Source organism: Amphiprion ocellaris, chromosome 15 (genome assembly GCF_022539595.1).
Source record: "Amphiprion ocellaris isolate individual 3 ecotype Okinawa chromosome 15, ASM2253959v1, whole genome shotgun sequence".
In the NCBI taxonomy this organism is placed as follows: domain Eukaryota; kingdom Metazoa; phylum Chordata; class Actinopteri; family Pomacentridae; genus Amphiprion; species Amphiprion ocellaris.
The window spans coordinates 16320465-16341726 of NC_072780.1; the positions used below are offsets into that span (position 1 = coordinate 16320465).

The window sequence follows — 21262 nt, forward strand, 5'->3', positions numbered from 1 at the left end:
CTTTTATAGCTGGGGCTTGACCTTTAGCTGTAATCTTTTCATTCCAGTCAGTGTCCGACTGGAGATCAGCCTCTTTCTTTAGTCTTTCCTTTGAAGCAGCTGTGAGACTGTAAAGGTGTTCAGCAAGGAGGCTCACTGGTGATATTTAAATGCAGCTCTGTGATCTATGCATACATATATGTTTTCTAGAGTGTTGGAAAATGTTACCAAAAAAACCCTGTTTCAGTTATTCTACTGTAATGATGCAGTGCTCACAGTGTTTTTTTGTTGAAACTCCCTCACTTGGATGACACATTTGGATAACAGATTTCTCTTTGGACTCATTATTAACAGCCAAACTATATTAAATGTTCCAGGGGGTTAGAATTACAAGAAGGCACTGCATCATCTTACTTTAAAGCAGCTGCACAGAGTTAGCAGCCTAATGAATGTTTAAACCCTTTTAGGACAGCCAAGTAAGGCAAAGATGATGTATTTACACTCAGTGTTTAATACAGCAGTGCTAATATTAAATGAAAATACTGCTTTAAGTAAGTCAAAATCTGCTATTTTGTTTAAATATATTGACATCTAATTTTCTTTTCTTCATTTTCTTTAGTTTATTCTGATGTGTTACTTGTGACGTCCAGCAGGGGGAAGGCTGACACTAGGGATCAATGGCTTTTCTCCACAGGGGGATAATAATGATGGATAGAGGACGGATTAGATAGCTTCCTCTAACAAAATATTTAAATCCATTACTATATCAAGCAAAAAAAAAAAAAAAAAAAAGTTAAACTGCAGCCTTAACCAGTACTGAAAGAGAATTCACCTGATGGACGCTGGAACTGTAGAGGTCAAAGTGATCAGTTCATTTATTTATTTTTATTATTTAAATAGACCTCCTTTACTAGGCCAGTAAAAACTTGCTTTCAAATCTTTAAGTCTCTCTCTGGCAATTGATTATATTAAATGCCTACAAACTCATTTCTGTATCAAAGTGGCATATATAGAAGTTATTTTTCTTTATGAAGATAATCCCTTTGTGCCTTAAAACAGATTACAGTGGAAAGTTGAAATTTGAGTAATTCTGTCATATGTGTTTTTGTGTCAGAAACAGATTCTAAAGAAGATAATGATACAGAAAGTCCCACCTTGCAAACTGACACGATTGGTTCCTTAGGTTTGTTACGTATAAAACATTGGAAGTCTGAATCTGTGTTTTTGAGATGGTTGTCTGTAAACTGCAATTTCATGGTGGAATTGTTTGGGCATGATGTTGACTGTTTGTTTCATTCATGGTGCATCTTCTAGCATATAAAACCCAACGAGAAAAGCACTCAGAGAGCGCAGTACTCCACCAAGGCTGCTCAGTCATTGTATGAGTCCCGACAGATAAGTCCCGAAAAGTTTGCAGCGGTCGATTTGTAGTAGGATCACAATCATGTGATCATCAGCAGGCAGCTGACGTAGCATTTATTTGTAGTCATAGTTACAATGACGCTGTGCTGCTATCTCTCAATGACACAGAAATCTTTAACAAATCCGTGGATCCAGACTATAAGCTGCATCACTACAAAAATCAAATCAGGTGGTCCTTGTGTGATTTCTGACCTTCCCTAAAAATTTCATCCAAATCCATTAATCCGTTTTTGAGTAATTTTGCACACAGAAAGACAGACAAACAGACAAACGTATGCTGATCATCACATAAATGCGCCGCGTTCCTTGGCAGAGTAATTAACATGTTAATAAGGTTAAAAAAAGCTTTTCATTGTAATGTATTTCTATACATTTGAGGCCAAAAAGCAACAATTATGTTTAAAGTTAGAAAAACAACATCTTAACTTTTTTCCGATCAAAAGCTCTGTCAGTTACTTCAGCACTGTGATGTAGTATTTTAATTAGAATTGACTGACTTAAAAATATGCAGTGCTACATCAAATGATTTAAAATGTGCACATGCAAAGCAGACAGCGAAAACTTTCCGTATTAATAAAACCTGATGTGAAGCAGTGGAGCTCAGTAACAGTGTTGGCTCTCTTTAATAACTCAGAACCATTGAATCGCTGACCCCTGCCTTCAGGTTGTTTCATTCCCACAGTAGCTTCTGCCCAGTGGCAATATATCCCTCTGAAATGCTAGCAGTAATTACTCCTGTGCTCTGAGACAACCTCTAAAATGAAAGAAAGCAGATGGTGATCATGTCCCGTGTCCGTTTCTCTGTCTGTCTGAATGTGTCCGTCGTCTGCACGTCCCGACTGTCCTCTACGTCATTGTTACTGGAAACCTCTTGAACTGTGCTGCTGAACTGCTGACAGCTGTATCAAAATGTGTGCTCACATGGTCCCAGTGAGGTTCTATTGTTGTTTCTGTGTGTGTGTGTGTGTGTGTGTGTGTGTGTGTGTGTGTGTGTGTGTGTTGCACTGAGGGTGAGTGTTGTCCTCTTATTAGCCACCCCCTGCAGTGCCGTCATAATTATGTGGAAGGGGAGAAAAATAACAGCAGGTGGGTGGCACACACACACACGCATGTGCACACACGCACACACAAACAGACACACACACACACACACACACAGAAAGAGAGCGAGAGAGAGAGAGAGAGAGAGAAGGTGTGTCAGTATATCACAGTTGAACTCTGCTAAATGGAAAAGGCTAAGAGGTTAACTGGACTGCCATGTTATCAATGTAAGCTTTATTTCAGGCCACAATCATTTTCCAACACACACACACACACACACACACACACACACACACAGACACACACACACACACACACACACACACACACACACACACACACACAGTACTTTGATAGATTAAAGTGTATGTGTGCGTGTATGCATATAAAGGCCCTTTTCTAACCATTTTGTGTGTTATTTTTATATTATTCTATATTTTTCTCTTTTGTACCATTTCTTCCCTGTTTTGCTATTGGACTCAGTTTGCTGAGAGTGAGTGGAGTTGCACCATCTGTATCTTTACGCAGCACCGAAGGAGGTTATTTATACTTTATCTGAAGCCCCGGCAACTGGACCTTCTTGTCACCCATAACTGAACTGCATATTCTACGCCGAGCTCGAGGCGTAGTCTGTCCAGTGTTATAAACGGATTCTGCTGCCGCAGATACACAGCAGATGCACTGAGAGACCTTTGAAGGGCCTCAAAGGGACAAGTGTTATTAGCATAAAGGAAGACACTGGTGCAAATGTGCAAAGATGTGCTATCACATGATTTCATTGGTCAGCTGTTGATTCTCAGCAGTCTTGTTGCAATAATTGAGCCAACTGGTGGATATTTTTTCTTTTAACTATCAGTCATTTATAGAAGGTCAGCATACCTAGCTGTAAATAAAGTAGCTTGTAGAAAGTTAGACTGTCTCTAACTTTAGTTAAAGATTTATCAGTAAGAATGGGGAACATTCATGCTGACTGTAATTGCTAATGACATTTTTAGTATATAAATTGGAACACAGGAATGAGCCTGTTGGCCTTGTCTGGGTTGCCAAGTGGAACAATTGTAATTGTAAAGCAGTTGCAGCCATTAACTTAATAATAGCTTCCCTGGCTTCTCTCTTTGTTATTTTCCTGCACCAAGAACATCTGCACCACAACAAAATCAGCATTATTAATGATTTCCCAGCAGGTCATGTAGCAAAGTATGGCCTTCAAGCTTTAGCTGACAGTTTTGTAATAACATACAAAAACCGCATGTCATACTCCAGGACCTCTTTAACCTCAGGTTGCATTTAGAAAAGGTTACAGAAGACATCCTGCATGGTTTCTGAACTGATGAAAACCCATCCTAGTCGACTAGAGGACAGTAGCGTTGACCTCACTCATCATTAAGGCTATTGAAAGATTGGTCCATGACCCCCAACAGCCATTGATGAAGACTTCAGGGGACCTCTTCCAGACTGCATGTATACAGGACATGGAAGTTGACGTTGCCAGCATTGTGTTTTTTGATTTCACCAGTGCCCTAAATGCCCTTCAGTATGCCCTGCTGAAGAAGAAGATGACTGCCATGCAGGTTGATACTTCCCTGTACCTCTGGACTTTAGGGACAACATGAAGACATTCCACCTCCAGAAGTCCTCCACTGACACTGTCCATGTTGGATGCATTGGAGGCTTCTTGAGGAGGCTCCAGTTGTTGCATTTGGCACAATGCTGCAGTTGCTTTATGAGTCATAGTGGCCAGTTTCTACACTGGGGGATGATAATGGGCAACACCAAAAGATTCAATAAATCCATTCATACAGCCAGCTCTGTCTTCAGGGTGGAGCTGGACAATCTATATACAGCAACAGAGAGAAAGAGAATGTTGTCAGAACTCCTTTCCATCATAGACAACGTCTCCCACCCTCTGCGTTATTCTCTTCTGGTAAGATAAGCATATGAAGTCAGAGAGGAATATTGACAAAAAGTAGCTTTCCAGTGCAGGAACTCGGAACAAGCATGTGGTGGCATGAATATTTACAGGATTGACCCCGATATTTGAGCCATTCTGTTTCCACTGTGGGACTCAACAGCTTCCTAGCCGCCTAGATTTGGTTACCCTGAAGTAGGTACTTTATGATTTTATTTTATATAGAGGTTCTACAGGAGCCCTTTTTGCAGTCAAAACCTGCACAAAGATCTAGGCTGCCCTAAAACAGTCTTACAGCAAGTTCCTGTAACTGAAACTGGCCTTATTCCCTCCACCAAATATCACAGAAGGTGTTTTATTGCTGTGGCTACCAGGCTGTATAATTCCTCTTTTTGTGGAATTTTGTTTTTGTTCTTCTGTTTTTATTCTTCTTTGATTAATTTTCAAATTTAAGTTCATAGCTTCCAAAATCTTTACAAGTCTAAAAAACAAAATCCTTATTTTCATGTTATTATCATTGCATTACTGAATGTGATACATATTTGTGTAAAACCAGTCATTTCCCACTATAATACATCCTTGACATTTATATAGAAGGCATATTTTTGTGCAAACGTATTTCAGTTTGAAACGCTCAGCACTAAGAAGCTCAGAAATACGAGCAATGATGAAGCTCCTGAAGGCACCACGTCAGACCTCAGACAGGACGGTTGGTAACCTAGCAACCTCAGACTAGTTGACGGAGTTCAGCTGGTTTTTACTAACTTTAATCATCGCGTTAGTCTTTTTTTCTTTGCCAGCACCATGGACGTGTCACTGGAGGCACAGACCAAACCGCTGGCCGTCTTGTCCGCCTTCAGCTACATCCCGCCACGACGTAAAGAACCTAAAGAAATGTCCTATTTTAACAGAGGCTCAAAGGTAACACTAAGAAATTGGAGGTGGAACTCAGCTGCTATGCTAACTGAAGCTAATCTCAGAGGTGTAGCTAGCTGCTTTACCGATAATATTTCACCTCAGCATGATATAATATCACAATATCACAACAGAAAATATTCAACTGGGTTTCCCCATCGGTCACCAAGACTTCACCTGCGGTTATTATTTGTAGAAGATGCAAAGAAAGAATTTAGTTAATGCTAACTGATTGGTATCATACTTTTTTTTTTAATGTGAGAAACCCTATAAGTCTGAATCAATGTTTTTGAGACTTTCATTAGTACACTGAAGTTTCAAGGTGGAAATACTCAGCCATGGTCCAGCTGTGTGTGCAATGTGTACTTTTACTTTCATACTTTAAGTACATTTCATTGATAATGCATACTTTTGCTGAAGTAAGGTTTAGAGTGTTTAACTTTTTCTTGTAACTGAGTATTTTTAAGATAACAAAAGATTAGCCCTTAATAATAGCAAAGGGGATAGTGCAAAAATATTGGAACATTAGTAGAAAAACTGTGGTCAGGTACAAGAATTGTTGATATCATACAGACTCTTCCATATTTAGAAATTCCGTTATTGCACAGATTCTTCTGAATATTGAAAAAATTATATCGTACAGGGCTTTTCTGTTCTGATATTGCACATGTTGTTCCAAGAGTAGAGGATACTGATAACAAACATACTGATATTGCACAGGTTCTGGTAGAAAAAAGTTATGTTGTACAGAGTCTTTTAAAAGCAGGACATTTTTATAACACACAGTTTTGAATGCAGTGTGAAAAAGCTTTTCAGTCTGGAGTCGACTGGGAAAAGTGCTCGCAGTAAAGTCTGACAGCAGCAGGAAGGAGGGACCTGTGGGTTTTTTGTCTCTGTCACACACCGCAGGTAAAGCAGCCGCTCACTGAAGGAGCTGCTCAGTGCTGTCAGTGTCCTGCACAAGCTGCTGGGATATGTTCTCCAACATGGGTGATAGTTTAGCCTCTTAGTCTTCCCTCTGTCTCCCACCACCTCCACTGGGTCCAGCGAGCATCGCAGGACAGAACTGACCTTTACAAGCTTGTTAAGTGATTTAAATGTAGGCAATTTAAGCAATTTCCCCTCGGTAATCATGTATTTCTGATGCTGATTCTGATTAAGTCTCCTCTTGTCTGCTGTAGAAATGCTGCTGCCCCAGCATACCACAGCATAGAAGATGACTGGTGTCACCGCAAAGTAAAGAAAATGACCTTGGGATCGTTCCCTGCACTCCAGAAGACAGCAGAGTCTGCTCTGTCTTTTGCTGTGCGTTGAGAGAGTGCGTTGCTATTGTCAGACCAGTCCAGTTTGTTGTTGAAGGATTTCACCATGTCAGTGTCCATTTCCTAGATGTTCACTGCTGTCGGCTGAGGGTGTTTGCAGTCCACCACCAGTTCTTTGGTTTTCCCAGTATGATCTAGATACTTCTTCCACCACTGCCGTTTCCTTTGGTTCCACCCAGAGTGGCTTATGAAGGATCCTCTTCTGAGAGAGGACAGGCTTTGAATGCTAACCTCTGTCTGTCTTCCGGTAGGTCCCAGATGTCTCCACCTATGACCAGGTGTTCCACCAGGCTGAGGGTTATGATATGAAACTGCACCGGGATGACAGGAGGCACTATAGAGGAAGAGGACTTGACATAAATGAGGAGGTAATGAACACATTTTAGTGAATATTTTAGTACCTGTTTCATTTTGCTGAAAAAGGTCAGTGGTGAGTTTTTTATAAAAGTAGATCCTTTAGGAATCCAAAGTTTGTCTTTGACTTTACTTTATCCCCTGTTGACTATTATGGCAATCCCTTTAATATTTGTTTAGTCTGTGGCAGTAATACCAGTTCTAGGTGTCGCCAACTCCTTTCAGCAAGATAAAATTCCAAACCAACATGTCCATGATGTAATTTTGACAAACTGTGTTTCTAATTAATGATAAACACAATTCATTTCTGACTAGTCCAAATGTTGATATCAACTATTCATTTCTTACTAGTGGAAATGTCAGTTGTAGACACATCCATAATGTAATTTTATTTTATTATTTACAACTTAATTTTCACATGTCAAAACATTAATTGTTTATATCAACAATTCAATTCTCACTCATGGCAATGTTAATTTTAAATATCTACTATTGTTCTAAACTAACAGATATATATGAAATTATAGTTGTCTGAAATGCAGTTCTGACTTGTCAATTAAATTATTGAAATGTCAGCTTTAAATTGTAACCTACAACAATGTAATTTCATATACCTGAAATAAAATTGTGAACTACTGAACATTATATTTCAGATGTCTACTTTTCTTATTAGTTAGAATTGAATTTTAGGTGGTAAAAATGGAATTCCCTGTGGACAAAATGGAATTGTAGAATCTGCAATGATACATATTTGAAATAAATGTATGTATCATTGCAATATATATATATTACAGCAACTAAATGTTTTACTGTTTTAAATGTTATTATTGATTTCTGAAGTAAAAAATTACTCTTCCTTGAGTCACAGTCCTTTTTCAGTACGTGGCAATTCAATTGTAGATCTCTGTCATAGTCATGTCAATTACTAACAGCTATAATTAAATAAAGAATATCTTTAAATCAGTTTCGACCAGGTGAGTTGTAGTTTGTTCGTGTAAAAATATATATTGTAACAAGTGAAACTAGTTTTGCACCTATCCTAAATAACCATTTGAACAATTTGTCGTAATAACATTTTGACATGTCAAAATATTATTACAACTAGTGAAAATGAAATTGCTATTAGTCAGCAGTACTGATTAAATGTTAAAAGGCCTGCAGTGTAAGTCACTGTAGCTTCTAATAAAGCCTGTCAGGCTTGGATATACAGCATGTCCATAAAATGAACAAACCACGAACCCTTAGAACTGTTGAACTACTACATTTCCTACAGTTAAACTATGAAAGAGATGAAACTTCTCATTGCCACCGAAACTCCAGACATTAAAATTCATGGATGCAGACATGAAAAAGCACATACCTTTGATTAGAATCATTCCTTCCTTTTGATCTGATCTGGCACTGCATCAGGTATGCTATCAGGAATGTTTTTGATACTATGGTTCCCACTGGAGGTAACATGTTGAAAATTATGTTCCACAATGGTCCAATCTTAGAAATGTGATTACATTATGTGATCACGCTTACATTCTTTAGCCTTCATGCATGTAAAGGTTGGTTTGCATGCATGAACCTTGAGGCAGGCACAGACAAACATACACAATAAGGTGTAATGCAGAGGGGAACTGTAAGGAATGTTCAACTAATACGCTTGTTCGTTTCTTCTTCTCCAGTAGTGACGTCAGTGAATGTTGCCTTGTAGCACTGACCACCTACACGCTTGGCACACAGAACACAGATCAGTACATTACAGGCACTATCACTATTCTCCGCTAACAAATCACCATCACCGCTGTTCCCTGAGCACCTTCAGCATCCTGTGAATTCTTGCTCGTGTTTTCAAGCTTTAGATGACACGGGAAATGTGGCTTTTGGAGTGTTTCATAGATGGAAATGTCAGTATATTATGAAAATGACTTTGAAAAGAGCATATATTTAAAAATGTTCCATATTTATATCATTACCGTTAACATTTTGTACCTTGTGGTGGCTGACATACATCTCTGAGTTTTATGACATTTGTTTATGGCTCCTTTTGAAGTCGTTCCATCTCCGTAGAGTAATTATTCATGTCAAGAAAACTAGCTCACAGTGAGTTTCTGGGTCACAGAAAGCAGAGAGGGTGGAGAACAAAGCAGCAACACACTGCTGAGCTTGTAATTACAGTGAGCTGAGTGGTTGGCTGTCAGGGTTGGTGACAGCTCCTGCTGAATTGGGATGTTCCTGTTCCAGAATTCACATTTGAAGATGAATTAAAAAAAAAACCCAACTATTTATTGAACTATTCAGAGCATAATGGCAGTGTTGGTTTTTTTGTTACTGTTTCAACTGAAGCTCATGAAAATATAAACACTGCGGTGAATCTCACAGAGCCAAAAGCAGGTGGTGCGTGTTCTACAGATACAGTAGTTAGCTTGACCTTCCTGAAGTCAGAGGTTCCCAGTGTGGCTGTAAAAAGCTCACAGAGACACACTGCTGAGCTGGATAATAATAAGCAACATATACAAAGCCTATAAAAAGTGCTCACGCCCGTTGGGAGTTTTCCCCTTTTATTGCTTTTTAACTTTGAGTCATGGTCAATTTACTTTGGCTTTTTTGACAAACACATTCTATTCAATCTCGAGTAAAGTTTAAAGGCCCCACAATGAAGCATGGTGGTGGCGGCATCATGACGCAGAGATACTTCTTGACAGCAGCCTTTTAAGGCTTGTAAAGGTAGAGGGTAAAATGAATGCAGCCAAGTATAAGGAAATTCTGGAAGACAACCCGATGCGGTGTGCAAGAGAACTGTGACTTGGGGGAAGATTTGTTTGAAAAATGACAGTGAACCAAAGCATACAGCCAAAGCTACACAGGAATGGGTTAAAGACAACAAGGTGAATGCTCTGTATTGGCCAAGTCAGAGCCCAGACCTCAATCCGAGATGGAGAAATTGTGGCTGAACTTGAAAAAAAGAGTTGGGGAACTCATGATCCTCATACAACCTGACAGAAGTTGAGCAGCTTTGGAAGAAGAATTGTGTAAAACTGCAGTGTCCAGATGTGCAAGGCTGACTGAAAACTTTCGACAGAGGCTCAGTGCTGTAATTCCTGCCAAGTCCTGTATATCTACTAAAGACTAACTTGATGGGGGTAAAAACTTATGCAGCCACTTATTTCATGTTTTATATTTTTAATTAAATAAAATTACTCTGTAGAAATCAGTTTTTACTTTGACGTTAAAGACTCTTTTGTGTTGTATTTTTGTCAAAAAAGTCAAATTAAAATGACCATGATTCAGTATTGAAAAGCAACAAAAGGGGAAAACTTCCAGTGAGAGTTTTATAGGCACTGCATTTTACCGTTTTTCCCCCCAAATATAACACTATGGCTCTGCTAACAGTTTATTTTTTGGGGACCATTTTCTCTTGTGGCTTTATTATTTTCTTTTATATAGAGCCACGAGGAAGTAGTAAAATGAATCAGAGAGGGAGCACTAGGATGTTTTCATTAGGTGCAAGTACCTTTGCTTTAGCTGGTAGAGTAATGCATCGGAACAGGGACAGGTTTAGTACAGTCATCAAATATAACAGCTGAAGCTCTCAAACCACTTTCTCAAAGCTCATATGTATTCACTGGGCAAACAGCTGCCTTTCAGTACAGTTAAATCAACTGATAACTTCATATTAGGTACGTTCCCATAGGGAATGATATCCACAGCTTTCTAAGCATGACTTAAGATATAGAGAGCATTGTTCAGATGCACATAGGCAGAAGTAAAAGTGCCTTAACTTTTTTTTGGGACATTTTCATTTTGAATAAGTAAATACAGTGGAGAGTGGTAGGAAATGTGGCATATAGAGTTGGAGATGACACATAGTAAAGGTGCTGGCCTGCCAGGAACTGAACCAGCAACTCAATGCTTGAAGGCATTTGTGCTCACATGGTATTGAAAATCTAAGAGGTTTTTTACATAATTCTTTTTTTAACTACCACGAGAAACACAATTTTGATTGTATTATTTATGTCTTAAAGACTCCCTCACATAAGTTTTTTTAATCATGTTTAAGGCAGAAACAGATTGTTTTCTTGGAAAAACACTTAAATATCTAACCTTGATACACATAGATAACTTTTTATTTGTTAAATCACCGACCAGAGAGGGACTTTATCAGTGGTAAATGAAAGGAGATATGCAATAGTTGAATAAGCTGATATCACAGCATTAAGCAGCGAGCTTACAAAGCGATAGTTAATGTAATTAACATAAGTAAGCGCAACTCCATCTTTGAACATCAATATTATTTTCACTTATTAGATACACTCATTGACCACTTCATTAGGTACATCTGTGGTAGTGTGATGGTTTGGGGCTGCTTTTGCTTCCACCGGACCTGGACGACTTGTCATAATTGATGGAGCCATGAATTCTGTTCTCTCTCAGAATATCCACCATCAGCTCAAGACCTTAAAAGTTTTGTGTTTTGTGGTTATCTCTGTCTAATATCAAATAAATCTAAACATTAGTTTGATGACCTGGAACATTTAAGTGTGATTTCTGCATATACTTTTTCAAAGCACTGTATTTTCCCCAAGCCCTCTTTCATTAGTCCAGACTCCTTCATTTGTGAAAGCCTGTATGATAAAGATAAGCAATATGAGTGGCACAACGAGCACAGCTTCAGTACTTATTCCCATTTCTCCCTGCCTTGTTGTCCTCCTCCCTCCCAGGAGAAGTCCAGAGTTGTGCCGGTGTTGTCCTCTTCAGTGTACGGCCGTCGTCCTGCCCCTGCCCTCTACCAAACAGGTCAGCAGTATGCACGTGTGGCTTGCATTAAAGCCCAATTCTTCATGAGAAACGGGATCATCTGGAATGTGGCAGAAGGGTACGGATCAGTGGCGCCTATTTGAAAGCCTGACGTATCACAGCATGAGATGAAAGTGTTTGTTCTCACTGTGTGGGCTTTGAATGGAAAAACAGTGTTGAAGTGTGCAGATCTAAAATAAACCCAACTTTTCAACTGTCATTTATTCAGATGACATTTTAATATCACACATTACTGTAACATGAACTCGTTACTAGCAAGACAGTGGGTATTTTTAGTGAAATGGTGGCTGTCAAAAGATCTTAAAAAATGCATTAGAAAGAGATGGAGATAGTGATATTTTCCATGAAGCTCAAGCTACATTTTCTCATCTGAAATCACTCCGTCAGTATTAGGGGTGGGACGAGACACAATTTCCACGAGACGAGACATCTCACGAGATTGAGTTCACGAGATCGAGACAAGACGAGATTTTAACTACCGTTTTTAATAATACATGAAACCTATTTTTCACAATATATTTTCTTTTTATTAAGCAGACTGCAACGTCATTAACAAATTTAACTCTAAATATCAGCTCTTAACAAACAGGAGTGTAATTCTCTCTGCAATAAAATTGTTTTTTAGCTGAGAAGGTTAACAAACTAAAAGTGCTTTCTTTTTAAAGTGCAAAACAAAATGTGCAAACATTTGTGGATAACTCAAAAAAAAAATAAATACTAATCTGTTGTTTCGAGGTTGTTTTTGGTGGCGTGGTCAGGTTCAGGCTTTTGTGGTAGTTCTGTAAATGTCTTTGCATACAGCTCGTGTTAGCTCCTGTATATGGCAACATCTTTTTGCAGTGTTTACAAACGGTTTGTGTCTTGTTTGCGGATATTTTACCATCTTTTTCTTCCACCGGAAAACCAAAGTGTTGCCACACTGGAGATTTAAAAGTTGGGGATGGATCCTGGATTTCTCCTTCGTACTCCATTGCATTTCTGGCGGTTCTGTCTGTAGATCTGTCTCGACTGCAGCACGTCTGTGCACACACCGGCACACACGTATCAAAACAACCCGCGCACTCATTGCGCACTGTTGCCCCTTAGTGGTGGGGGGTGTCATTGCATATGTCAGCAGTAGTATATTGAACAGGCCAAGATAAAATAAATACGAAAGGACTGTTACTTAAACTACAATCTCGTGGAAGGCATGCACGGGAATTCTCGTGACATTTTGATCTCGCGAGATCTCGTGCCACGAGATCTCGTCCCATCCCTAGTCAGTATGAATGTAATTTGAAGGTTCAGGTGATAGAGACTATGAATCATAAAAAATCTTCCAGTTATTGCAGTTGAATATTCCACCTGATAGTAAAGATCAGAGTCTTTGGTTTTGTGCCTTCAGTATGATTGCTGTTTATATTAAATCTGAATGTCCTGAGTGTCAGAAATCATCAAAATTCTTGAACTGACTTCACACAGAGCGAACGGCTCTCTAAAGTATACATTTGAAACACCTGCTGGTCAGTTTCAGGTACTTTGGTGATCACATGAACAAACTTCTCTTTTAAAACTGATTTTTAACTAACTGCTTTCATCATAAAAAGATGACTAAACTCAGACAAACCTATTTCACAGTGATATAAAATTAAAGTTTTTAAGAGGCCCGCTGAAAGACAGGTACACATTTCTTTTTCTTGCAACACCAATTTGCGCTACGTTGCCTGTGTTTGATCTCTTACTGTTGACTTTTTTGTTCCCATCGCCTCGTGTGAATACATTTTTGTACCTCACCAACCTCTTTCATGGATTCTTTTCCTGTTTAAATTTGGAACCCACACAACTGAGAACAGCCTCCTACATAATAGGATATTGTTGAGAGCAGACACCTCTCATTTGCTTCTGCCTTTGTGTTTCGGCAGAAATAGACCGTTTATTCTTCAAAATGGTTCAGTATTTCAATCTGTTTGCGGTTAGAACCGCAGTGTTTATTTAAGAGGCTTCAGAGCCAAAGTGTTTCAAAGTCAGAATGAGAGAAAAACAGCCGAGCAAAATATAACTCGTCATCGTGGCTGGTAGTTTGTCACTAAATGTTTTATAAAATGATGGTTTCAAATCTCAAGCAGCAGTCCTAAAGTACGTTTGACTTATTGGTGCTTCTCAGCTGGACCACCTTTATTGATACTACATGAACTTGCTGTAGAATTCATATTTTGCAAGAAAAATAATGCACTTGTTCTGTGCTCATTCATTTACTGTTTAATGAGCAGAAATGACAGGTAGCTTCTGGAGTGCCTGATGTTGTATTTTAAGGAATTGTTTCACACTTTGGAAAACATATGTATTTGCTCTTTTGCAGTTAAATGTGTCTATCATACCTGTTGTTTAAAGCTATACTATGCAACATTATCACAGTAAAATTTCTAAAAGCAACTAGGCCAAATTATATTTTGTTGCTTTATATACTACATTATCTCAAATGTTTCCAACAATGTTAAAATCAGGAGAAATGCAGTTTTGTCATCGTCTTCTCTTTGAACTCTTCATCAGAAGGCATAAAATTAAGAAATAGACTCCTGCTTCAATGAAAACCATAACATGCTGTTAAAGATACTGTATGCACTGGTAATACAGAGGCTAAAAAAGAAGACTGGTAATAATGTGTTCTGACCTTTTGATGGCTACACTAAATACATCTGCCAAATGTAAATCGTCTCTAATGATAATACCAGCTCTATTGTAAGCACGTCCTGTGAGTGTTTACAGTGTGATAAGTCTTTTATGGTGCACTTACGCTAAGAGCACTAAAACAAAGACACACAGACAGAGGACGCCAATTTATATACAAATGTTTAATGAATAACAAAAGGATGGCAGTGAACGTATACACACATGCTGTTGGTTTGGTTCCAGATAGATTATAAAAAAAGAAACTTCTACGCTTTCCTCTTGGATCCTGTGCCTGAGTCCACCTGCTCGTGTGGGACACAAACGCAGCTCTAAAGCTATAAATACAAATCACAGGTTTTGGCAAACTACCCATCACGCTGGCAATTTGTTGGCATCGACAGCTCTATATGACAATAAACTATTCTAACATCCATTTGGAATGAAATGGAAACAAACTGGCTCACTTTGCCAACCTAGCAGAGAATTAAAAAACAAAAAAAACAAAAACAGTTCGGCAGGCAGCTCAGTTTGCTCAAGTTTAAGGCTCTGAAGCACTGCAACACCGGCATGGGTAATTAACTCCACACCACTACTACTGTACAGATGGGTGACTGCGGTCCTTGAGAGCTGCACTAATTTAGCAAACCTCTCTTTAGTCAGGCACTCCTTTAGACGGTGAAGAGACTCCTTGCAGCGAAGTCCTTGTTACACTCGAGATGTGAAAACCATCCAAAGTGCAGCATTGAAGGACTGTGCTGTTGCACCTCGGCCCTGATCTACACTGTGTTGCTAAGGAGAAAAGTGGTTTTTCGACAACTGTCTATCCATTGTACTGCTGGCTTCTGGTAATGGGTTTTACTTACAGAGCATGACAAATCACTTCTACGGCCACTTTGAGTGTGCAGTTCTGTTCTCGAGTCTATTTGTTCAGTTAGTGTGGCATGCTCAAGGCATCACAGTCCCTTGAGACAGAGATCGGGTCATCTCTGTATGAACAAAGTAGGTCTTCAGCTCTCCTTTGCCCTTCACGTTGATGATGCCACGACATGAACACATGTACCCAAGTGCTGACAAGATACAACTCGTCTCCTCTGTTACCTACAGAAGGAAGAAAGAGACACGACTGGAATCACTCATCTACTTCACATACTGGAAGATGTGCAGCTGTGCTCTGTAAGACATCCCACCTGTATTTTGCCCAACACCCCAGTGGTCTCCATCCGACTGGCCACATTCACACTGTTTCCCCAGATGTCGTACTGAGGCTTCTGGGCCCCAATTACCCCTGCAATCACTGGTCCGTGATTTATCCCTACAGAAAATACAAACAGACAACGCATATGGCTAATCTTTCAGAATAATCACACTCCATTAATTGTGATTTAGGCTAATTAATTGGCAAAAGCAAATGTGTGTCCATGTTCTCACCGATACGGAGTTTAAAATCATTAAAAGAGTGCTTGTTGATGACGTCCAGCTTCCCAACAAGGGCGAAGGCGAACTCCACCATCGTGCCTATGTGCATGTACTGTCTGTCATGTTCCTGAGGGAAACACACACAGGGAGAACAGAAGTCAAAGGTGTATCTGAACTGTGTTTACATACCAGTATGTCCCTTTAACTGTAATAACTTGATGACTGTAAATACTTAATACACAAGCACAATGACTGGCATTCTTAGTTTCATGCAGCAGGATTATTATTACTATTGCTTGCATCTTTAAACCTAAAGCTTACATTCTGTTATATCTTCAATCAAAAGCTTAGCTTTACTCTGGACAATAAATAGCTTGGAGATGGTACCTGTGGCTCTGCGGACACTGAGAGTAGCATCACTTGGTATCTATTTTGTGCTTTTTTTGGTTGTAATCTCCAAGTTAAATGATCAAATGGTTGCTCTCATCTGTCAAATTCTCTGACCTGAGAATATGTTCCTTTCATGAGAAGAAAAGAGCTCCATCAACAGCCTTTCGAGATGAAACCATTATTTTTGGTGGTGGCAGAAAGAGATCATCAGTGAACACCACAATGTTTTCACAATTTTAAACTCGCCCAACTTAATGGAGACTGCTAGGTCTAACTTATGTAACCTTTACTGAACACACACTCAGAGTCGGCTCCAAAGTATTTGATTCCATGCCAAAGAAGTCATTTGCAGTTTGTTCCTACAGATGGCCAGTTTGTATATCAAAGTGTAATAAGCTCAACTACCAACATGGCAGATCATTTAAAAACAGCACCTGACTTGTCTGTGTTTATATTTCTTAATAGTTCTTAGGCTGGGATCACCAGGTGAATGTGGGAAGTTGATATCCAGTAAGTAAAAGATGACCAAGTTCAAATGGTTTGATATGCTGCAAATACTACCTGTTTATGTTAAAATTCAGTAAGACTAATGCAGTTAGCTGATAGAGTGCAGTCAATGCGTTGTGGATAATTTAATTAATCTACAGATCACACACAGAAGATTGTTTTACTCCTGTTCTTAGGTCCTGTTTTACTCACTTCCTGTTTTATTTTGGTATTTCCTACTGTCTTTGCATTTGCCCCGGTAACTCTCACATTTCCCCTGCTGCTGGAATAATAAGACTATTTTCTTCTGGCGAGACGTCGGTGGCTACAGGAAACCCACCAAGGATATCGCCTCACTCTCCCGCTGGACCTGGAAACGTCAGCAGCGTTCATGCACTCCAGCCAGATCTCACAGCAGCGTCCTTCCACACAAAATCTCAGACTGGACCGTGGTAAGTCTGTAGAGAGCCTCGAATGAAAGAGGAATTGCCTACCATTGCTCCAACACCAAGTTCAATTATTTCAACTCCTGTCAAACTCCTGGAGATGACAGCACATGGAAAACAGCAACAACCTTCCCTCCCGCCTCAGCGTGACGTCACCAGGTGTGCCTCATCCTATCCACCATTCCCTACAGCAGCCTGTTGCCAGCTCTACCAATACCGGCATTCCTGGCAATGGGATACCAACTCACCTTTCATCCCTTAAACCTTCCTAACAGCCTTTTCCTCTTTTGTCTGGCACCAGACTGCCAGTCCTTCCCCTCTACATCCCTTCTTCCCAGCAGCCTTTTCCTCCTTCTACCTGCACAGGGATGCCAACTCATCTTCCTTCTTTTTCCCCTCAATAGCAACAACTCCCCTCCTCCTCCAGGACCAGGTTGCCAGCTCACTGTCTCTCCTTCCCCTCTTCGCAACATCTTCCTTCCTCTATGGGGACAGGGCTGATAGCTCATTTCCCCTTTCCTCCTTCTCAGCAACCTCTTCCTCTCTACTTCCTGAAACTACAATGTTTTCCACCCCCCTGCTCTTGCCCCAAGGCATCGACAAAACAAAGTCAAACCAGTGCTGCAGCTTAAAGGGTGAGTCATCTGCAACAACTTTAATGAAGCTAGCTGTAGCATGTCCCAATGCAGATACCTGCACATTTGCTCCTTCTGAAGCAGCAGTCACTCCTGATATTTCTGCTTCCACAATCCCACCAAACAGTGACTAGCCATCAACCTCATCAACACCAGCACTGAAACACACACTCAGCAACCACCTAGACCCAGCCTTTGTGAACTTCCTCCAGCATAATCCCTAGCGACCTAATCCCTCTCAAATATTCCACTGTAAGCCACGCAATCTCTTTAATTAGACTTGCAGGCAAAAGAGCTTGGCTCTCAAAAGCCAACAACACAGGCTCATTCGAAGTCCTTCCCATCCATCCTAACTGCTCGTGCTATTTCAATGGAAGGGTGCCCTTTTATTCATTATTTGGCTCACCTTCAGCAGTCCAAAGTTTGTCTAAAGCTCTATGCTGGATCCAAATCAGCAACCACAAACTTCAACAGCTGGTATACCTCCTCAATAATTTACTCATCATATCCCCTCCATCATCACCGACAGCCCATGGCTTAACTTCTCAATCGTTTGAGCTTGGCACTCCTCTATCTGAAGAAAAAACAGAGGGCTCAGCAACCTTGCTAGACTTTCTTGGCAAAACCCTCAACACCATCTTGTTTCAGGTTTCCTTGCCAATGGTAAATTTCAATTGCATAAATCCCCTGAACAACTTCCTTCTGGTCCTTCACTGCACAGAACATCAACTATCACCATGGGCATCATTCCCCGTTCATGTCCGTTCCTCGTCTCCCACCTGCTGTTGCTTGCTCCACTCCACCTCTGATAGACACAGCTGTACTTGACAACTAGTCTGACGCTTAAACTTTACATCAGACCATCTATCTAACTTACACAGCACTCAGCTCTTTACAGATGCTGCCTCTACTGCCAGTTTTGAGAGCCTCTTCGGCAATCAATAGTTCCCCACCCTCTCCAGCCATCTTAAGCTGTTTATGAAATCTGCCTTATTGTGATTGAAGCCCTTCTGTGGGGCCACAGATGGTCCAAAAAATCAATCCTGATTCACTCTGACATTTTGCCATTGTTGACATCATTAATAAAGGAAAAAGCAACTCCCTTGCAATCGAGCCCTTCATGTTCTGCCTCATGTGGCTGTCAGTCACCAGTCAGCTCATCCTCTGTGCCGATCGCATCCTGGAACAGCACAATAATGTGGCTGAATTGTTCTCTCATTTTGTCTTTCAGACGCTCAGAATCTTGGCACCTCATGCACCTCAGCAGCCCAACTCAGTCTTCACCACCATAATGCACATTCAAATTCAATAAATTGTTGTGCTTCAATTGATGGTGTGGTTGCATTTAGAGTAACTGAGTGACAAAATAATTAACTTACATGATTGCCTGTTTCCTACCAGCATTCCTCTTTTGCATTGTTTGCAGTAACAGCATTGCTTTTCACTGCAATCAATTCTTATATTCCTTTTAGCTTTCCATTCTAACAACCTGTTCCTCTTTACTGAAATAGGCATCAGTCCACAAATGATGTATGACCCTTTTAGAAAGCATACACACAGCCTGATGAAGTAAACCCATGCTAACACAGGTTCAGAACCGTTGTTGCAAGGTTTTGTCAAGACAATACAAAAAACACATGGTTCTGTCAAATTTGCTTCATAGTAGATCCCCTTGTGTGTCTCCAGTGTTCTCGCCTCCTGCCTTTGATTTTATCTGCCCTGCCCACACTGGTAACACCTGGGCCTGTTTCCAGATTAATTCCCTGTGTAGTTACTGTCCAGTGGTTCTAGCTGGTTGCTCGTCCATCTGAGTATCTGTATCATCCCTGTGTCTTTGATTTTTTTATTTTTTTTTATATCCTTTTACAAGGTTCTTGGTTTAGAACCAGTCATCTGGAAACATTAAAAAGTCTGAAGACAGCCTGACAGTTACTGTTAATTAGCCAGCTAACAACGTCTGACACAATCAGCCTACAACAGCTGTCATCTCAGAAAATGTAAAGTTGTCAGCTAGAAGTAAGAAGCCTGCCTTTGTCTACTTTTGTGTGAATTAAACATCCGTTGTTACAATTTTTTTTGAATTTTGAGTGATAAATTTGCCACTTCTACCCCTGTAAACTGCATTATATGTTTTGCTAGAATGGGAAAACTTGACAGGTGCAGCAACAAGGAGAGAGGGGGCTGTGCAAATAGTCAATTAAACAGATTTCTACCAGTCAAATGTGTCTTTTACAAAACACTGTGCCACCACATTGCTGAATTATGATCTCATTTGCTTACAGCGACTACACTGATGTATTCAAATGTGTAGTAATGAATCACTCATGCATGAATGACATGTCTAGCAGATTCTATGGACCTAACCACAATGCTAACAAATGTATTTGGACAGCAGTAAATACACTGATGCTTAAGCTTCATCCTGTTTTTTTTGGCCACAAATGAAACCTTGCTAAAATATGAGCTTGGGCTGCTATTATTGTTTTGGCTGTCTGAAACATGTATGTCACTTCGCTGTGTGACACCATGAAACGTCTGTGTGTGTGCATGTGTGTGAAAGTTTGCCTGTGCACACTCTGGTCCTGGTGTCACATTGAGTCCAGTTGCAGCCATGTAGGTGCTGCCAATGGTCTTTATCTTCTCCACTCCGCTGAACTTCGGCTTGGACAGCAGCTGTGGGTGCATGAGGAACACAGCACATAACATGACCACAAGCAGGAAATAACTGGACTTCACTGATGTGTCTGTCAACTGATATTCAACCAATGTTGACCCATTAGAAATATACTGATATTGGCATATATATTGTCAGATATGAAAACTTTTTTTTCATATCTGAGGAAAAAGATGCATGTGCTAGAGTACGGTCTAACTTGACTGTAATCCGCTTTTAAAGTGTGATATCATATGTGTTATAACAGCCATTTCAAATGCTACTTCAGATCCAAAAAGTTAAAAGGAAGCTTTTCACAATCATTTCTTTCCCGAGTGAGGCACCACTGAGGGCTGAGAAGGACAATTAGAGCAGCTGTTCTGTGTCAGAACTGGAGAATAGTCTGGCTGCTACAGAGGTAATACTACCTGGTTCATTTGTATTTGTTGAACTGATTACAACTGTCTTGGGTGGCAATACACAGAGGATGTGGTGGTGGTCATTAAAATGGCTAATTTATCAAAAGAACCAACCAGACCTGCTGAACTGCACGCTCTAAACCCTTGGAAAAACTTTACATTTTTGGCATGTAAGTTGTTGATTGAAGGTTGTTGCTATTTCCCATGGTGATTGGGATTTTGAAAATGCAGATAGCAAAAAGAGAGGAGAAAGCTGCATGAAACGTGGGCCAGAAATGGCAGGCTGGCATGGCTGTAATACCTACTGTCTACATCCAGTTAGCCTAAAGCGGAATAGCAATAAATTGACATCTCGATATGCCATGTTGTGCTGAGATATTTCTAAGAAAGAACAAACACTATATGAGAAATGTACTGTTT

The 21262-nt window shown here is 40.0% G+C and overlaps 2 protein-coding genes and 1 long non-coding RNA gene across 5 annotated transcripts in view; 1 reads left to right on the plus strand and 2 right to left on the minus strand.

Moving 5' to 3' along the window:
• The first annotated feature begins 5053 nt into the window (after nucleotides 1-5053).
• Nucleotides 5054-11947, plus strand: cfap90 (cilia and flagella associated protein 90). The gene is made up of 3 exons (XM_023260969.3): nucleotides 5054-5272; nucleotides 6840-6956; nucleotides 11652-11947. The coding sequence occupies exons 1-3, from the start codon at nucleotides 5156-5158 to the stop codon at nucleotides 11829-11831; spliced, it is 414 nt and encodes a 137-aa protein (XP_023116737.1). The 5' UTR covers nucleotides 5054-5155; the 3' UTR covers nucleotides 11832-11947.
• On the minus strand, nucleotides 5499-12945 carry LOC129350587 (uncharacterized). The gene is made up of 2 exons (XR_008604030.1): nucleotides 12629-12945; nucleotides 5499-11788 (listed from the first exon to the last, which is right to left on the minus strand). It is a non-coding gene; the product is annotated as an uncharacterized LOC129350587 (long non-coding RNA).
• Nucleotides 12946-14560: 1615 nt separating this feature from the next.
• Nucleotides 14561-21262, minus strand: part of adcy2b (adenylate cyclase 2b (brain)) — a 59979-nt gene continuing 53277 nt past the window's right edge. For all 3 annotated transcript variants that reach the window (XM_055018130.1, XM_055018129.1, XM_035943837.2), the window contains 4 exons: nucleotides 20336-20443; nucleotides 15826-15940; nucleotides 15585-15709; nucleotides 14561-15495 (listed from right to left, as the gene is read on the minus strand). In XM_055018130.1, the coding sequence (XP_054874105.1) occupies nucleotides 15343-15495; nucleotides 15585-15709; nucleotides 15826-15940; nucleotides 20336-20443 (501 nt within the window). In that variant the 3' untranslated portion in view covers nucleotides 14561-15342. The remainder of the gene's footprint in view (nucleotides 15496-15584; nucleotides 15710-15825; nucleotides 15941-20335; nucleotides 20444-21262) is intronic.